Consider the following 20,890-nt stretch of genomic DNA (forward strand, 5'->3'; position numbering starts at 1 on the left):
GCTAGTACATTCCCCTAAATCTGACGGCATTTCATATAAGTTATTCTTAGATCACAAGTGGTATAGCTGAACCAAGATTTCTCTTTCTATAATATTGGTTTCGAATCGGAGTGTTCTAAACGGCGCGCTATTGTTTGCCTTGGACTTGATACAGGACCGAATGGTGGAAAGGGGGTGGGCCGGGGTTTCATGAACCACCCACGCATCCCAGCTGAAAAGAAAAACTTACAGTCTCGCGCACATTTTTTGGATATTCTCCACAATTTCAGTAAATAGACCCATAGACTTTTGCTCTGGTGCCCTTTGAAGGAAAGTGATGGCCCTTTTCAAATTTAAAAAAAAAAATCAACACTTGACCTGATCCGACCCTGCACTAATGAATGTACTAACCGGCCTGCAATTGTTGTCTTCCTTGGATTCAATATTGAGTATACTAAACGGACAGCATTTGTTTCCATCTGCCTTACTATCTTTTTTTGCATCATAATTTATGGACGTATGATCACATACTTTTTATTTGTCATGCCGTCAAATCAGCCATTTACCAATTTTGTAAATAGTTTAAATTTAATTTCAATATTTTCTAACAAAGGATTACATAAGTTTTTCTATCAGACAGGAAGAATAATGTTCAAAATTCTAAAAGTCTGTCGTAATATAACTATATTGAAACTGAGTTTCATCTCCAATATTATTTAAACTTCTTGTGTAACCATAAAAACATAGATGAGCTTTGAACAAACCTTGATGGTTGGCTCATTAAGCTGATAATTACATTTGAGAGATATGGAAACAACATAATCAATAGAAGTAATGTGTGTGTGTGTGTGTGTGTGTGTGTGTGTGTGATGATGATGATAGTGAAGTTAAATTAAGTACTGTAACAAAGTAATCTAATTCCAGAAATATGGTGAGCAAAGTGAAATGTGTGGTTAAATCTCACAATCACAAATGAGCGAGGCAAACAGCACATTCAGCATTAAAGCCAGTTCTTGCAATCGTTTACAGCATGCATTAAAAAACAAAACAACATACAACAAAAAATAAAATACACACACACACACACACACACACATATAAATTTAAATTTGATAAAATAATAAGCATCACTGTTCTTGTTTCATCTGAGTTTACGTCTGACTTCCTGATAGTACAAATGATCTTGGCAAGCACAATAATTTAGTTGTTGTTGTAGGATTTAACGCCATTTTTCAGCACCCGATAGGCTATACATGGAGCCAGTATTAATGGTGGATGAAGAACCCGGGAAAACCCAATAAAGAACCAACGACCCACGAGAAGCTACTGGCAAGCGTTCTCACATACCCACATTGGCCGAATCCGAGACTCGAACCCACGCAGACAGAAGAGGTGAGATGGCAGTGATCCGTAACGGAGAGCGCTTTAGACCACTCGGCCACTCGATGCCCCAAATAATGTATTAATTAAACAGATCAATCTATGATGTAAATTGGATGGAATATACGTACAATGTCTTTGAATTGCTACGCCTTCGAAATGCAATTATATCAATATCAGGTTGGGAAAAAAATCACCAAAAGGAAAAATCAGTTGGTTATAAACATCAGATATTAGTGTTAGACTTTCATGGTATGCGTCATTTTGTGTATTTCACTTTAAATAAATAGCCTGATACGTTTTTTTTCTTCACGTAAAGTAAATAGCCCGAAACGTTTTCTTTTTACGTTAAGAGATATCATCAAAAGACTATAGTAAACTAGATTTGAAATAAGTGGCAGAAAATGCAGATAACAAGCAAATATAAATTAAGCAAGAAACCACGACCTAGACTTAAGTAATCACCGTGTTGGTAGTTTTAGGTAATGCATCAATCTCCAAATTCATAACACTCGTGAGATAATGAAAAAGTTAAAATGAAAATAAATTAGCAATAGTTTAATTTAAAAAGGATAGATAGATAGATAGATAGATAGATAGATAGATAGATAGCACAACAAGCGTAGTGATATTTTAAGTGTGGAGTTTATACATCATTTAACAACTAGAGGATATTATTGCATCCAAGAGAAATCTATATTGGCACCGTTTTATCTTTGAAGCAAGAAATGGCTGACAACGACAAAACAAGTTCAGGCAAATCTCAACTTCCAACACATATCCTTATACAGAAGCAAATGCAAGATATTATTTTGGCGCAGAAAGTAGCACTTCAGAAGATGAAGCAGGACGTAAGACAATCTGAAAGAAGGGTGTACTGTCTGGACCATAAATGATCATTATTCCAATGTTGAGACCGAGATGATGAGATCACATAAATTTGCACACTCTCTCTCTCTCTCCCTCTCTCTCTCTCTCTCTCTCTCTCTCTCTCTCTGTCTGTATTTTTAAAAATGCTATTTCAACGGGTAATTAACTTTTTGGTGATTTATCATGGTCCCATTTTTGCATATTTATATCTTCCCCGTAAACCACAGGGCAAGTACCGTTGCTTACAATTTAACTATCATACATGTATATACAGTATAGTATTATTTATTATATTAGTACATGTATGAATTTTGCAACCATAGGGAATGACCTGTTCCATGATTTATTCAACAGATCTCCCATTGTATTGGGTATTTGCTTTCTTTATCAGAATTGGATCTACCATCTGCATTGTCAACAAGTCTTTTAAAGAATCAGGCTAATCTAGAGCATGATGCTTAATGTAAATCAAGTACCAAAAAAACATGTAAATGAGAAAAGCACACATTTCATAAGCACTCAAAACCAGAGGATATCTGCACATTACAGTGGGATTTCTTATTTCTCCAACAAATAAAACGATTCACTGATATCACATGTATGTGGAAGAATATAAAGAGGCTCCAGTGCCAATGCAAATGTTCAAAATTAATGATAGGATTTAAATTATGGTGGATTCAGGTGTGCTGAATGGCAATTATTTAAATCAGGTGTTGAAGCATGTTGCGGAGGACTTGACTACTGTACTGGAATTGAAGGCATCCAAAATTAAAAATTCATGTAATTTTACACATATACCATCTTTGATAATACTCTTACATTTTTCCAGGCCTCAGTTCAAGAGTCAACAATTCATGAAACATTTGTGCCAAAAGACAAGTATGGTGCTGATTTAAAGAGGCTACAGGTATGTCACTGCCTGTTTGACCAATTTTAATAAAGTTAACCTGCCTGGGCTCTTCATGTGCATATGTTTAAGGAAAGAAATAATTCAGTCTTTTTGCATGCAGAAGAAAAAAAGAGGGTAAAAAAGCAAAGAACTACTGCTCTTTACAGTGAAAGAAATCATGGTTAGAGCTGGATACTGCCTGTCACGTTGTATGATGATATTGATCATGATTTATTATCTTTGTCAATATGTATCATGATAGTATTGACTTTGATACAATATGTACATGTATTACTATAGTATTGTCTTTGATATGATCTGTATCATGCTAGTATTGTCTTTTATATGATATGTATCATGATAGTATTGTCTTTGATATGTAGCACAGGAGAACTGTGTTTGATACATCATGTATCATAGTAGTATTGTCTTTGATATGATACCTCTATAGTGTAAGCGACCTCTAATTCCTGTCTCTTAGGGAGGGTTCATTGAAAAGTTCCACTCAACAATAAAGTCAACTGAAAATGTTTAATGAAAGTAACATAACTAAGAAACTGGAAAGCTGTCACCAGTACATAATATTCACTGGAATAAGACACATGTACTCCTGCAAGGAAACACTCGTTGCTTGCACTCTTGTATTGTAACAATTAGATACTGACGTTAAGTTTTGATGTCTTGTTCCTGGATCATTTCAATAAAACGTCTCAGCACATAGTAGTCTGTTTCAATGTTAATAAATTAAATAATGATTAGAAATCATAGAGTGACCCCAACAGATGAGAGTTGAAGATTTGCTTTGTATTCGTTTAACCCATGTTACCAATTTGGTGGGAGATAACTGCACGATAATTTGGAAGATTAATTTACTTACTCAAAAATTCCCTACGTAATGTTCCAAAATGTTTGCCTATGCATATTGTTAAAAACACAGACATTCAAAGGTTCAAAGTATTGCTTATTTTACTAGCTTTTCAGCTAATTAACGTCCAAATAATTTAGAGTATTATTATTACTTTGTCAGTCTTGTACAATTATTATTATTATTTTTTATTATTATTTAGCAATTAATATATGTCATTACCTAAAAGGGGTGTTGGACTTCACAGGTGTCAGTTCTGGTTTTGAATTTGACAGCTCTCTGCAGTTATCTGACAAGTACTGTCTTCCACTCCAATATATAACCTTCAGTTTTATACCATGTGACAGTACTGAACCAGTCAGAATTGGGAGACCGAATCCGCCAATGAATCAGATGTGGAAAAATGGCAAACCTCAGTCTAGCACAAATCTTGTGATATCAGCCCCATATGAATAAGGTTCAATATATTCCAGCATATAAAACATTCTCACATCTTATATCTTATTCTGTACAAAACTCAGAGACAAAAACTCTGTATCCCAATATTTCTAAATAGTTTTCAGTAGCAGAACAACAGTTCTCGAATGGATGAACTGGCAAACCAATGACAGGGTATAATGATACTAAAACAATTGCAGTTGCCGGGGAGATTGCAACTATGCACTGAACAAATTGCTTTACAGTAGTCCCCCTCTTGAACGGCCCCCCGACCAGCGGCCACCCTCTCCTTACGGCCAGAATCCGTTGGCACCGATGAGTTTGTGTTTAAAAGTACCCCTCACGAAAGGCCACCCAGCTAACGCGACCAGCGGCCAGCATATTAGTGCAAAATTATAAAATTTACCCCTCACAAGCAGCCGCATTTTATTTGAATACGTATCCAGAACCAGTAGTTTATTCATAACGTGTGTTAATCCGATTTCTGTTTCCCGATGTCAGGTTTTTGTTACTGAAAGAAGTGTTGCGTAAAGTACATTTACCACTAAGGTTAATATTATATCATTTATGCCTCACGAGAAGCCAAATTTATTCCATAAAAACCGAGAAAGACTCAAATTTAATCCATTCAAAAGGGTACATACATGTAATTCAATTATCCTTACTGCTGTGTTATCATAAGATGTCTGGTTTAGTCACTCTGATAATTGTTAAGATTACAATTATCGAACAGTAGTAACAGCTGAGAAGTGGCAGTATCAATGTACAATACCCAAGTCAGCAGGAAAATGGTTTGGTAGCCTTTATGGCTTCCCTTAGTAAGATGTTGAGCTTGTTCACTTTGGTAATCAGTGGCTATTACTACTGACAATAATTGTCAAAATTACGAGTCCTAGCGGCCGCGAGGTCAAATCTGCGTGATGTTAATGGTACATATCGAAGCCGTTTTGGCTTCTCTCACTTAGTGTAAAGAAATGTATAAAAACAATAGGGTACCAGACTGCGACAAATGAATCAAGTGACAAGATCACTTCCTTTAAAAACACACAGCAATTTGTTTAGATACATACAAAATTGTTTTATCAGTATTGTAGTTGGCAACATGAATAACTTTGCAAAAAGATCAACATGTCATCGAGGAAAATAAAATTCTCAGTTTAGAGGAGAACGTGAAAGTAATTCAACTGACGGGGAGGGTTGTCGTGGATCCTTGCAGAAAACTAACGTCGGGAAGACTCAGATAAACAATATTGTGAAAGATAATGAAACAATTCTGCAGAAGTGGAAAGGTGAAATGGACGGAGAAAGGAAGATTGTTTAAGCCAGGAGACGTTTGTATCCTGATTTGAAAGACAAGAAAAAGCAAACATTTTGTCAGTTGAATTGGGATATGAAGACTTTACTGCAAGTAGTGGATGGTTGCACAGATTTCAAGTGCGACACAATATCAAGTGTTCTGTCCTTAGCGGCGAATCAGCTGATGTTAATAATGAAGTTGTCGAAGATTGGAACAAAAGACTAAACGATATATGCAGGGGATATGACAGCAAGGATATTTTTAATGTGACGAGACTGGTTTGTTTTTTAGACTGTTACCAACAAAGTGACAGATGATGTGAACTGTAACGTAATTATAAAGACAGTTTTAAAACTATATCAATGGTTATTCATAGCGTTCTTTTGAAAATGATGACAAAGTTTGTTTTACATTTATTTCACATCATGCATGTGATTTTTTAATTAAAATATTAAATATTTAAAATTAAATGTACTTTTGACTTTTTTCATATGTATTTACTATTCGCATTTGTCATCCCCCTCTAGAAAGGCCACCCGCATTATAAGGCCACTTCCCTGCTGCATTAGGGGTGGCCTTATAAGAGGGGGACTACTGTACTCAATAAATCTAACAGTTTTATATAAAGTCATTATATTTCATATATTACTTTCAGCAATAAGTTCACTGTGACTTCATCAGAGTGTAAATGTATGTGAATCAGATACCTGTAATATTGAACCATCGAGGTCATGGGTCACAAACAAATAAAAATGGTGTCCATAAGAACTTGTTTCGATCGTTGAAAAGTTTGTTTACCTTGAAACATGAACAACCTGAAACTTCATATTTAATACAAGTTTCGTGATGTTCCCATCAAGCAACCACATGATGGAGAAACACATTTGGTAATAAATAAGGTAACACAGGCATGTAATTTGTGCAAGAAATGGTGCTGAATGTAAAATGTCAAACCTTGACAACCAAGTGTATAATGATCAACATGGTAATAGCTAAAACTTGTTGACATAGATTTCCTACAGGCATAATAAATATGGGATTACCCAACTAGTAATTCAGTATAATTTGACTCCATGGACCACAGGAAGTCTGAGAACATGCCTATGAAGTGGCACATTATCAAAAATAGGGAGAAGTTATACGTAAAAATTCATGTAACCACATAGCAACTAATTTGCCACAACTACATGCTCTTGCACTGCCCAAGGTCCAATGAGCTAAACATGTGACACTAATATCTTAAAAGAAACATCTCTAATAACATATGGAGAATTCACATGCAGTAGTAAATATACACAACAACCCCATTATGGTGCACAACAGGTTAATCCCGAGTCTTTGACAATAGTATTACTGACATAAACTGTAAAAAGATACAATGCATCCATGACAAGTTTTTTTTACAAAAAGTTAAAATACCGAAATAAAGTTGGTACTTAGCATTTCTATTTGATCACCTTCCGAGGATCCTTTCGGATACATTCGATGAAAAAGTGCAAAACATTCATTATTTATATCATCACAGAAATCTAATGTTTGGTTGATATAATTAGGAGGGTTAGATTAATAATAAATCTACAAGCAGGTAAGTATACAAATGTAGACAATACTCAGGGTGAAAAAAACTATTTACCAGTTTTAATAGAAATGTACATATGGTGTGATTTCAAAAACCTCCAGAGGACTGATATTGCTAATGTCTGAAAGCCTAAAGTTGTGCAAAGTGGACTTCAGTAGCAGTACTTTGGTAGACATAGTAGGTGTATGGATACTTTATGAATAATGTGGTAGTATTTAGGTAGATGTAGTAGATGTAAGAAGACTTTCTACATAATTTGGGTAGCAGTACTTTGGTAGACATAGTAGATGTAAGGAGACTTTATGAATAATGTGGTAGTATTTAGGTAGACATAGTAGGTGTAAGGAGACTTTATAATTAAAGCGAGTAGAAGTACTTAGACATAGTAGGTGTAAGGAGACTTTATGAATAATGTGGTAGCATTTAGGCAGACATAGTAGGTGTAAGGAGACTTTGTGAATAATGTGAGTAAAATTACTTAGACATAGTAGGTGTAAGGAGACTTTATAATTAATGTGAGTAGAAGTACTTAGACATAGTAGGAATATGGAGACTTTATAAGTAATGCCTAATGGAGGTGGTAGTGCTTAGGTAGATATAGTAAGTAGGCCAAACCTTATTGATGGCTTTTACTTGGTGTAAGGAAGAAGCCTAATTATTTTGTGTTCAGAAAGGCAAAAAGACAAGGTCACAGACCAAAAGAAGAATGATGATTTCTGCACACAGGTTTCAATTTTCTGCCATGTACATTCACCAAAGTTTGTGCATGACTTACTCATTGTGTAAGAAAGAAGTGTTGAGATTTTGTGGTGAAAGGTGAAAGGGAAAGGTTGCTTTGACTGTAAGAAGCAAAATGGTTGTGCATCTTAACTTTGATTCTAGATCAAATATGTTGACCAAATTTAGTGGAGAGCTTGCACTTAAACTATGGAATATAATGTCAAAGGGTCAGGTTCATTGTGGCTCAAACATATGCGAGGACATAATCATCTGAATATTACTACTTGCCACTGAATAAGTATCAGATCTGCAGCTGGGTCCAAGGATTGTCAACCAGGAAAACCTAAGGGTTATGGTCAGACAGAGAGAGTTGTTAAATTGCTTAAAAGATTTACCCACACTTAACTGAAAATAGGACTTTACTTGGTCATTTGCAGTTCTATCATAGGAGTTATCAACTAGGAAAACAAAGTGGGTGCTGTATTGTCCCATTGGTGTTTGTAGGTAACAAAAAATATCACTTAGATCATGCTTATGCAGAAGGAAAATAAAAAACCAAATCAAAACTTATGAATCACCTGTGACCTAGGAAGTAGGTAAATACAGATCATATCAAACCTTGGATTGCATCAAGTGGAAACAGTGTTTGGTACAGCAGACTTATAATATATTACAAATACAAGTTCTTTGAACTTGCAAAAAATGGAAGCAATATAGTAGTAAACACCCGTAGTAAGCAACATTGATGGACACTTGACTTTGTGAGTAATATTTAATTTAATATCTTTAAATTATAAAATCCCCAAAATTATAGGTACAAGTATTGTGTAATGAATACCAAAATGAAATGAATAAACTCAATGCGTTCCAGAATGAGAGTAGTGGCATCATAGCATGCAAATATTTGTATTGACATTATTTTGTCTGTACCCATAGATTTATAAAATTTAATATATATCAGACTTATTAAATGACCCATGATTTGCATGAACTGAATTTTCATTTTTTTTAAAAATCAGCTTTTAATTAAGTGAGTATACATGGTAGTTTGACTAAAGGTCTGTGGCATTAAGACCTATAAGTCAGTAATCTTCAAAGTAAACCATGTTCTACTGGAGCCTACGGAGGGGACTATTAAACACAAGGCAGGTGTATAATGTGCTGTTCATGGTATTTTGTGATATGTGGTTGATGCAGCCTTTTTATTTGCTTTATTCAAAGGACAGAATGATGGCATTAATGTGTTCTTTTATTGGCACTGTTGCTTATATAGTTACATAAATTGATATTTAGATGTGTTGCTGTGTGGTTATAAGGAACAATAGAAGTCACAAAGGTTGGTATCCAATCAATAAATGAATTTAAAGTATTAATGGGTTGCAGGAGGTTTTCTTGTTTGATTTTGGTTTTAATTATTTACTTCCTTTATAGGAATGTCATTATTTCCAAGATACATTTTACTGTGGTAGTGATTTGCCTTTATGGGAATTGCCTTATTTCCATGAGACATTTTACAGTGATAGTGGTTTGCATTTATAGGAATGTCATTATTTTCATGGTACGTTTCACCTTGATAGTGATTTGCCTTTATGGGAATTGCCTTATTTCCATGATACATTTTACAGTGATAGTGGTTTGCATTTATGAGAATGTCATTATTTTCATGGTATATTATGACTTGTTTGTGATTTGTCTATATGGGAATTTCCTTATTTCCATAGTAATTTTACTTTGACACAGTGATAGTTATTTGCCTTTATGAGAATGTTGTTATTTCCATGGTACATTTGACAGTGATGGTGATTTGCCTTTACGGGACTTTCATTGTTTTTATGATACATTATGCTGTGATGGTGCTTTGCCTTTATGGGAATGTCATTATTTCCATTATACAGTTTACTGCTATAGTGATTTGCCTTTAATTGAATGCCATTATTTCTGTGGTACATTTCACCTTGAGAGTGATTTGTCTTGATGGGAATGTCATTATTTCCATAGTACATTTTACTATTATAATGATTTGTCTTTATGGTAAAACCATTATTTCCTTGATAGTGATTTGTTTTGATGAGAATGCCTTTATTTCTATAATATATAGTGATGTCTCTTTTTCAGGAGAGCCTTATCAATGATTATGTTGTTAAGGAGCAGTATGATTGTGTATTAAAGCAGCTTGAGGTGAGGACTTTGACGGTGCTAATGTTTCATCACCAGATACTCAACACTTTGATCTTATGTTATGGCTCCTATGTCAGAGACAATCATGTTTGAGTCTAACTTTGTTAAATGAAGTCAAGTAAGATAATGTTTTAAATTAATTTTGATTATATTTTTTTAAAAAATATTTCAACCATTTCTTAGCATTTTGTAAAATGCAGTTGTATCTACAAAGACTTGTCAAAACTGAAAAGTCTTAAAGACCAAGTCAGAATTTCTTTTCAGCAATGAAATCAGGATCTAGGTTTAAAGACCAATTCAGAATTTCTGTTTTGGATTCAAATGAAAATCTTGGTTTTCCAAGGTTTTCAATTAAGAATGCTTATGACGTGTTGGATTTTTTAAAACTTTTTGAACAACTATATTTTTCAATGGCAAAGGGTACATTCAGTCCAGAAGTGCTTACAAACTTGTATGTTGGTTTGCATTTTCTTGTTCTTTGTTGAAGCTCTACCCCTAAGTAGGAATCATTACATTGAAAAGTGTGTGGAAAAAGTACCTTGTCAGAAATCACTCATGCAAAAAGGCTCGAATGAGTATTTTTTTTTAAATCATGAGATCTTGTCATCTCATCAAGTGAAATTTTTTAATATGACACAGTAAGTTCACATAAGTTTTCTGCACCAGAATGCCTTTATGGTTATTTTATGGCATGTAATAGATAGTTAATAATTGTCCAGTGTTTCATGTACGTTCTGTTAACTTTGACAGGTTTGCAGTTATAAAAGTTATGTAAGCTTTTTTCCATATCAATTGTTTAAAAAGAGGTATGTTACAGCTATGTCATTTTATATTCAGTCTTTGCCAGAGTGAGTATTGCAATGATACATGTGGATTAGAAGTGATGTTATATTGATGACATAATCTAATGATATTTTATTGATTCAAAGAATTTTGTCCCAGTAGTTTCATCCTCCTTTTTTTTTCTTCAAACTGGTTATAGTGGTTGATAATCATGCATGTTGTATACAGTATGAATGTAACAACTTTTATTTTTACCCGTGCGAGCATCTGTGTCACAACCATGAGCCTATCATTGTATATTAAGTTCCTCCATCTACTAAATAATAATTTCTTTAACATTGCAATTGCCATTTTGTTTTTCCAAATTAATTTGTTTTAGCATTGATAGAAGTTTTTTTTAAATGTGTAAAGTTTAAAGGGATTAAATAATCTCAAGCGTGATAGTAACTGTGCCAGGTAAATACTTTCAAAGACCAGAGATATGGTATAGGTCATTATGGAATGGAGTCATATTACAGTGGTAGTATAATATTATTTTGTGTATTTAATTTATATTGTGTACCTGACTTTATGTCATGATTTTTGAATAGTAAGCAAGATGTGTACTAGAATTCAAGTTAAATGGTTAGTGGAATTTCTCATGGAAATGAGGGAGATTTGGTAAACACTTATTCATTCCTGTGTAATAGCAGTCTTCAGGAATCTGTGATCAGTGTTTATAGTTGTCATATATAATTCTAGAAGAATTATTTAAATTATTCATTAGAATTACAAAGTGCTTATTAACTTTCTAGACTAAAACATTACTTTGGGATTATTGATAACTCATTCATATACATTCTGAATTGTATTATTGTGGCACATCATCATTTTCAAGACTCCTGGAATTCATTCGGAACATTCTTTACTTGTGGATCTTTGATAGGACATTTAGGATTATAAAGGATTGAATTTGCAATACTGTGTCTCTTAAACTTTCACTTTGTATTTTTGAGAAATATTTGTTTATTTTACTAAACTTAATAGTTTCACATCTTTCTGTTACATAGTTTAGACCCAAGATCATAACTTTTTCAATATGGAAATACTTGTAGTAATATAATATCATTATTTAAAACCTCTATGTTTGATGAGAAGGCCCACGATAATGATTTCTGTCATGTTATCTGTTTTCAGGAAGAAAAGATGCTACATGCCAATACAAAAGCTAAGATGTCAGAAGTTATTGCAAAACTTGACTTTGCTTTGGGTGAAATAGAAGTCTTAAAGAAACAGCTTGAAAGAGAAAAGGCTGCATTTGCAAAAGAGTGAGTTATCACTCCATTGCACCAATAGCAGATGGAGGCTTCATACACCACTCCCTCGATAACTCGTGAACCCGGGGTCAGGCATGGCTCCCATTTTTTATACCAGAAAATACCCTAAAAATTGATCCCTATTTATTGAACTTGAAGAAAATTGCGATCATAATTGGTATTGGAAGCTTTGATGTATCGCTCATTTTATCGCCGAAAACAGTAGATAGGACCTGGAAATTTTAATTAACACTTTGAAATATCAAATTTAAAAGTCGGTTATAACATTTTTTACATTTTCTTTCCAAACGACATTCCTAGTACACCACAATTAACGATATTTAAGGAAATCTCATCAATGAAAATGTCACGCTGAGTGGAGGCAGTACTTTAATAAATAAATACAAATTAAATAATTTTTTTATCAATTTAAATTTGTGTTTTTTAGTTCCTTTTAAGTGTAATCGTCATAAATGCAATGTGTCCACTTGTAATTAAACGTAAAATGCATCAATCTACCGTATAAACTATGTCCACAAGCGTTTCTCTGAGAACCTAATTAAGTGCCAGCCATGTTTTGATAACTGACTTCTGGAAGTATTTGTTGTATTGTTGCACTGAATTAAAAGCTGGCCTCCTTTGTATTACCACGTTAATTATCTTTTTTGAATCAAATTAAGTAGGTGGAATGATAGAAAAGTTAAGACACGAAAATCCTACAAACTTAAAATCTAGAATCCCCGGCTGTAAGTCGGGTGAACTCAAGCGAACACTTATAAATGTTATTGTGTATGTAACATAAACTACCTTAAATTAACCAACTCTTTCATAACTGGTCAAAGATAACAAGGCAGCCAAGCGAAATGAATACTTTGTAAAATAAAGATCTTGATTTCACAGATACGGATCATTGTGGGCAAGCAAGTTTCAGAGAATTCTTTAACTGGCACTTAGAGATATCCTCAAGGATGATAAGAAGTTTCATTATTACTTCCAATGAAATCACGACATCAATATTGTACTAATTGAAAAAGACAGAAATTGAGTTTTGACGTAGATGATTGTCTCACGAAACAAATGTTGCATGTTTTTGAAAAAAAGGAATCTTGTTTGGTGGTGTATGAACAGTTAGTCTAGTTCCCTGCCTGCGGACTCCCTGTTTGGCAGGATAATATTAAACACCACTTCGGGAACTAGACTCGTCAAGAAAACAAAAAGAAGTGACATAAAAAAAACAGATTTTTTCGTGTACACATGATGGTTGTTGAAACCAGTTGGAATGATCTTTCATATGTTGGACATTTGAAAATAAACATTATTTAAACAGAATAACGAACAACTTCATTAGAAAAAGCGCGTTATTAAAAATTATTATCGATGTGATTGTAAAATAAGGATTCAGTCAATAAACAACCCATTTCCCTAATGCCACTGCCCCCACATGGTTTTCTCAATGTCAAAGCTATTTTGTCAATTTTTGGAGGTCCCTCGGTAACTCGTGCCTCTCTTATAGTGCGGTATGTTTGTGGACCCCGTTGTGTGCAAGTTATCAAGGGAGAGGTGTGCTTTGTATTTTCTTCCTTCTTTTTTCAGTCGTTCTAAAGATGTGTCAGCATTAGTACTCAAAATTATAGGATATACACAAATATAGTTTTTGTACAATTATGCTGGTCTCTAGCTTCATTGAGCATTGCTACCTAAATAGCTTAAATTTATGCTTATAGAGGACCCCTGCTGCATGAAGCCTTTCTACTAAAATAGTTTAAATGTACACTTATGGTGGTCTCTTGCTACATTAAGTCTTTCTACTATAATAGCATAAATGTACACTTATGGTGGTCTCTTGCTACATTAAGCCTTTCTACTAAAATAGCTTAAATGTACACTTATGGTGGTCTCTTGCTACATTAATCCTTTTACTAAAATAGCTTAAATGTACCCTTATAGTGGTCTTCTGCTACATTGAGCATTGCAACTACAATAGCTGAAATGTACATCTGTAATGGTCTTTTGCTACATTGTTCCTTGCTGCTACAATAGTTTAAATGTACACTTATAATGGTCTCTTGCTACATGAGCTTTGCTACTATAATAGCTTAAAAGTACAGTTATAGTTGGGTGGCCAAGTGGTCTAAAGCGCTGACCATTCCGAATCACTGCCATCTCACCTCTGTCTGCATGGGTTCGAGTCCAAGGCTCAGCTAGAATGGGTACGTGGGAAAGCCTGCCAGAAGCTTCTCGTGGGTCGGTGGTTTTTCCTGGGTTTTCCAGGGTTCTTCCTCCACCAGTTATACTGGCCACAATGTATAACCTATCTTGTGCTGAAAAATGGCGTTAAACTCTAGAACAACAACAACAACAACAGTTATAGTTGTCTCTATGACACTTCAAACTGCATATATTTTTTTCATGTAAAGCATATGCATGACCAAAGTGTTGATACAAGTTTTTTTTTTAAAATGGCTTTCAGCAAGCGATGCATGTATAAGATAAAAGGGAAAATAAGTATCTTAAAAAGTGTTAATAATCATTGCAGAAAAATAAAAAGGAATATTCAGATTCTTCTGAATAAAAGCAGGAAGGGACACAGCTACAATTTTTGGACATTGTGTTGATTTTAGTATGTCTTGTGATGGGAAATATGATTGCCATTGTCAGTGTAAAAAAATCCAAGAATTTTGTTGAGAGATAGCAACAAACCATTGAGCTGCACAGGATTTGGAGCTGAAGTTTGTGTAACTTTATTAGTGGTCTTTACAAACTTTTCAGTTTACCATCACATGTTTAAGGGCCCCGAGTGGCCGAGTGGTCTAAAGCACTCTTCGTTACGGATCACTGCCATCTCACCTCTGTCTGCGGCGGTTCGAGTCTAAGATTCAGCCAATGTGGGCATGTGAGAAAGCTTGCCAGTAGCTTCTCGTGGGTCGGTGGTTCTTTCTGGAGTTTTCCGGGTTCTTCCTCCACCATTAATACTGGCCGCCATGTATAGCCTATCGTGCTGAAAAATGGCGTTAAACCCCACAACAACAACAACAACAACCATCATATGTTTTAAATACCAAACTTTTTAAATATGTTTTCCAACTTTACAGTAGAATGATATGATATTTTGGATATTTTGTTACACCTTCCTGAAAACTGGTCATGCTTACAGCATAAAATCAACTGCTTTACTGAGATGGTCATAATAGTATTAGCAGGTCTGGATATATAATGATTTACAGAAAATTTTCAGTTAATAAACATTTTTATTTTCTTTCAGATTTGGGGCACTACGAAATAAAGCCATACAAGAGACCACAAAAAATGTAAAGCTAGAGTCCAAATGCTCAGGTAAGCTGAGATTTGTCTGTTTCACTGTCTGTTAAAAAGTACAAAACTTCTTAAGGTATGCTTTGCTAATCTCGTTATCATTAAGGTATGACATCTTAGCTTATTAGCCATATATAATAGGTGATAGACTAAGTGCTGTTTCAATTAATGAATTGGTTGCTTTCAGTGAAATTCATTGATTGATTTTGATTGTTGGAGAAATATATGCCACATTTTATCATTTCAATGTTTATTTACCATTTGTCTAAGTTCTCATTTACATAAAGTGTACAGTAGTGGTGTTAAGAAATTTGACATAGGGTTTACAGTAAGTTTCTAGTACACTGAAAGTTTTAACTAACAAAAATGCTACAAAAATTTAAACATTGTTTTTGCCTAGTAATTGAACAAGAATGTGACCAGAAAGATGAAATACTGCAGTACAAGACACAGGAGATAGAGACATTGTCACAGAGATTACGAAAACAGGAGATAAAATTGCGTAACCAGCAGAATGAAGCTGAGCTCCAGCGGCGACAGGAACAGTACATTATGCAGATGTTAGAAGAGCAAAGCAGAAAAAAGAACAGATCTTTAAGTGATGCTGTGCCTAAAACAAAACCAAACAGGAGGTGATATCAGATGGAATTATGTTTTATGTGATATCTGATGGAATTTTGCATTAGACAGTATTTGATATAATGATGCATTAGACCTAAAACAAGACAAAAAATAATTTTAAGTTTGTATGGCATGTGTGTATAAGAAATTGATTGAAGCAATGCAATGTCATACATTGTTAGCAGATGTTTGAGGAGTTGAATTAAAAAATGTAAAAAAAAAGAGTGGTTGCTTACTGCATAATACAGAACTGTTATAGAACCACATAGATGATATGTATTGTTACCATTTGTATTATTTTGGGAAATAACACAAACTTTGATTCAGATATGTTACTTCATTGTGATACAGCTTAACAGTGCACTACTTATTTGACTTCAGACAGGGTCAGGCCTATATGAATGAGTCTAGCTTCATTATGATTAATTTTAATGCATGCCTTCCAGCCTTAGATTCTTTAAGTTGAGTAAGTGATAAGTAGGTACAATTGTTCAACAGAAATTTGAATAGATGTTTAAGAAACATAATTTGTTTTCATACCTCCATAGATCTTGAATGGTAATGAGGAGTGGAAGGGGTCATTGAAGGTTTATCTGATTGTTTTCTTAAATTTGCAAATTAGTGTTGTAGCTTAGATGAAAGCTTGTATTGAACCCAGATTAGCACATTAGTGTTGTAGCTTAGATGAAAGCTTGTTTTGAACCCAGATTTGCACATCATTGTTGCAGCTTAGATGAAAGCTTGTTATGAATGACATTCTCAAATTCAAACGTGTGTTATAGCTTAGATGAAAGTTTGATATCAGTGACATTCCCAGATCTCTGTGCAGCTTAGATGAAAGCTTATTTCGAATGATATTCCCAGATTCACATATCTATTCTGTAGCTTAGATGAAAGCTTGTTATGAATGAAATTCAGATTTACTAGAGTTAGCTAATTTGATAAAGTCAACTCCAGTAAATTAAAAATGATGGCAATCTAAAACCAGTAAACATAGTTAGCCTTGAAATTGTGGCAAGCACAGTGAACACAGCCAACCTAGAAATGGTGGCAAGCTAAAACAGTAAACATAGTCAGCCTAGAAATTGTGGCAAGCTCAGCAAACACAGCCAACCTAGAAATGGCTACATTGGAAGTAAAAACTAGCGAACACAGCAGGTAAAACCAATATATACAGTAAACTTAGAAATGGTGGCATTGGAGGTAAAACCAGTAAACACTGTCAGTCCAGAAATGGTGGCATTGGAGATAAAACCAGTAAACTCTGCCAATCCAGAAATGGTGGCATTGGAGGTAAAACCAGTAAACATTGCCAACCTAGAAATGGTGGCATTGGAGGTAAAACCAGTAAACGTAGACAACATAGACATGGTGGCATTGGAGGTAAAACCAGTAAACATAGACAACCTAGAAATGGTGGCATTGGAGGTAAAACCAGTAAACTCTGCCAATCCAGAAATGGTGGCATTGGAGGTAAAACCAGTAAACATTGCCAACCTAGAAATGGTGGCATTGGAGGTAAAACCAGTAAACGTAGACAACATAGACATGGTGGCATCGGAGGCAAAACCAGTAAACATAGACATGGTGACAATGGATGTAAAACCAGTAAATACTGTCAGCCTAGAAATGTTGGCATTGGAGGTAAGTTGGTATTGGAGGTAAAACCAGTAAACACTGCCAACCTAGTTGTTGTTGTTGTTGTAGGGTTTAACGCCATTTTTCCACACACGATAGGCTATACATGGTGGCCAGTATTAATGGTGGAGGAAGAACCTGGGAAAAAACCCATAGAGAACCACCGACCCACGAGAAGCTACTGGCAAGTTTTCTTACATACCCACATTAGCTGAATCCGAGACTCAAACCCACGCAGACAGAGGTGAGATGGCAGTGATCCATAACGGAGAGCACTTTAGACCACTCGGCCACTCGGGGCCTCTTACTGCCAACCTAGAAATGGTGGTATTGGAGGTAAAACCAGTAATCATAGACAACCTAGAAATTGTGGCATTGGGGGTAAAACCAGTAAACACTGCCAACCTAGAAATGGTGGCAATTGGAGGTAAAACCAGTAAACATAAACAACATAGACATGGTGGCATTGGAGGTAAAACCAGTAAGGGGGCGCTCACCAATTAATATGTACTTTAGAGAGAGTGACGTATGTAAGGTGAATTAGTTCGCATTTAAAACATGCACAATGGAGAGAATGTTGGCATACCTATATGCTACAGTAATGTAATGTGGATGATATTTCTTTGGATATTGTACTTTTGCAAATTCTACATGATTTAAGCACACTGCTAACTCAAATGACTGCTCCCTTGTGTTAAAAAATCAGCCTGAATTAGTCTAAAGTACACTTTACATAGCAGCTATAAAAATAGGGAAAATGAATTTTGCCAGACTTGACAATACCAGCTTCTGAAAGTGCAATGAATGAATTACCAAATATATAAAATGTAAAAAAAGTTATCAGCTCTTTTTTATACAATTTACCTCTGAAGCTCAGGAAGTGAAAATGACCAAGTAGAGCTAGCACTTTTTTGAAAGGTGCACATTTGATGTAAGGCCAAGCTGTATACTCTATAACCCATAGTACACCCATCAATCATACACCAAAATAAAGGGAATTAAAGGTTCTTTTAATTATACCTAAGATATACAAGGTCTTTTTTAAATAGCCAGTATAACCAGTGAGGAAAGCCAGGGAAATTCTTTTTCTTTAAAATCCTAACCCTATGGAAAATACGAAACTGTAGAGTGCCACCTAAACACTGCCAACCTAGAAATGGTGGCATTGGAGGTAAAACCAGTCAACACTGTCAACCAAGAAATGGTGGCATTGGAGGTAAAACCAGTAAACGTAGACAACATAGACATGGTGGCATTGGAGGTAAAACCAGTAAACATAGACAACCTAGAAATGGTGGCATTGGAGGTAAAACCAGTAAACACTGCCAACCTAGAAATGGAGGCATTGGAGGTAAAACCAGTAAAAACTGTCAACCTAGAAATGGTGGCATTGGTAGTAAAACCAGTAAACACTGCCAATCCAGAAATGGTGGCATTGGAGGTAAAACCAGTAAACACTGCCAACCTAGAAATGGTGGCATTGGAGGTAAAACCAGTAAACACTGCCAACCTAGAAATGGTGGCATTGAAGGTAAAACCAGTAAACATAGACAACATAGAAATGGTGGCATTGGAGGTAAAACCAGTAAACACTGCCAACCTAGAAATGGAGGCATTGGAGGTAAAACCAGTAAAAACTGTCAACCTAGAAATGGTGGCATTGGCAGTAAAACCAGTAAACACTGTCAATCCAGAAATAGTGGCATTGGTGGTAAAACAAGTAAACACTGCCAACCTAGAAATGGTGACAATAGAGGTAAAACCAGTAAGTGCATCCAGTTCTTTTTATAAGAATAATGCATGATCCTTTTTATATCAGTGTTTGTGGAATCCTGAGGGAATCCTGGAAGCCTATGTGTTTCAACATACCTGACAGACTTGGCAAATATTGATGTGAAAAAAATCCATGAATGATCACTTTTTGTCCATAAAAATGAATGAAAAACACAAAACTTGCCTGTTGCTGAAACTACTGCAACCATAGTGTATTTAATATTTACATGATAGATTTGCTTACATTTGTTCCTTTTCCAAACTAAATATACCATGTGATGATCATGTATCTCTAGGGGAATAACCCCATAGTCAATAAACATGTGCTTTTATTTTTGTGGAGATTAACACCATTTTTAACCACATGAAAGGCTCTACATGGCAGATGTGTGCCTATTGGACACACACACAAACATGCATGCACACACACAAATATGACTGAATGACTATACTAAAATTGCAGATAGTTTAATAATTTCTTCTGTTTTCTTGGATTAGGAATTTGTAATGAGTTTGATTCATCTGATTCATCACTGCCAGATATTGTACTTGTATATCAAGTTAGACATCCTTTCAGATACCTCTACAGAGGAATTTGCTTGAAAGAAAACTTAACAAATATCCAATTTAAATGCCATTGGGTTTATAGTCCCAGTTTTCTCTGTCCTTTCCCACCCCATTTAAAATCGGACTACCTTTTTTGATGATTTTACCATGGAGTGTGTATGTAGTGTGATTTGGATTTTTAACTATGCTTTAACAATTTTTCAGTCATATTGCTACGATGTCTGCAATGTGGCAGTTTATAGTGATGTCTAGCACTGGGGCATCATGCCGCAGACATGTAGAATGATGTCCCATCCAGTCACATTATCCTGACACGAGACCACCAGTCCTAACACTAACCGCTTAATGCCGAGCGCCAAGTGAGGCAACTGTTAGTACCATTTTTATAAGTCTTTTGGTGTGACTCAGCTGGGGATCGAACCCATGACCTAAAGCATCTGAGGCAGACACTTTAACCACTAGGCTACCGGAGCGGTCAGTTTTACCATGGACCTATTAAAGCTGTCATTAGTAAATTGCATTGCTGAACCACTGACTTGCACATGTATTATATCCAAAGAAACGTGTGGGTGATTGGACAGAAAAAGCTGATTCTGTCTTTGAGTTGGGAGACAAATCAAGTGAAGATATTATTGATGTGGATCTGATCTATATGTTAACTAACTTCTAGAAAGACATCTTTTTAATTCTTGGATGACTTCATCGG

At 35.1% G+C, this 20,890-nt stretch overlaps 2 protein-coding genes across 2 annotated transcripts; both read left to right on the forward strand.

The window, feature by feature from the left end:
- The first annotated feature begins 2,079 nt into the window (after positions 1-2,079).
- On the forward strand, positions 2,080-16,532 carry LOC149795069 (spermatogenesis-associated protein 24-like). Its single transcript, XM_089964772.1, has 6 exons — positions 2,080-2,210; positions 3,059-3,136; positions 10,133-10,195; positions 12,155-12,285; positions 15,536-15,606; positions 15,986-16,532. Exons 1-6 carry the CDS (start codon positions 2,088-2,090, stop codon positions 16,219-16,221), a joined length of 702 nt encoding a protein of 233 aa, XP_089820898.1. The 5' UTR covers positions 2,080-2,087; the 3' UTR covers positions 16,222-16,532.
- Positions 16,533-17,394: 862 nt separating this feature from the next.
- Positions 17,395-17,897, forward strand: LOC149795070 (uncharacterized). The gene is made up of 2 exons (XM_089964773.1): positions 17,395-17,724; positions 17,770-17,897. The coding sequence occupies exons 1-2, from the start codon at positions 17,395-17,397 to the stop codon at positions 17,869-17,871; spliced, it is 432 nt and encodes a 143-aa protein (XP_089820899.1). The 3' UTR covers positions 17,872-17,897.
- Positions 17,898-20,890: the final 2,993 nt, after the last annotated feature.

This window comes from Sinohyriopsis cumingii, chromosome 7 (assembly GCF_028554795.1).
Source record: "Sinohyriopsis cumingii isolate HCF-2022 chromosome 7, ASM2855479v2, whole genome shotgun sequence".
Taxonomy (NCBI): Eukaryota; Metazoa; Mollusca; class Bivalvia; order Unionida; family Unionidae; genus Sinohyriopsis; species Sinohyriopsis cumingii.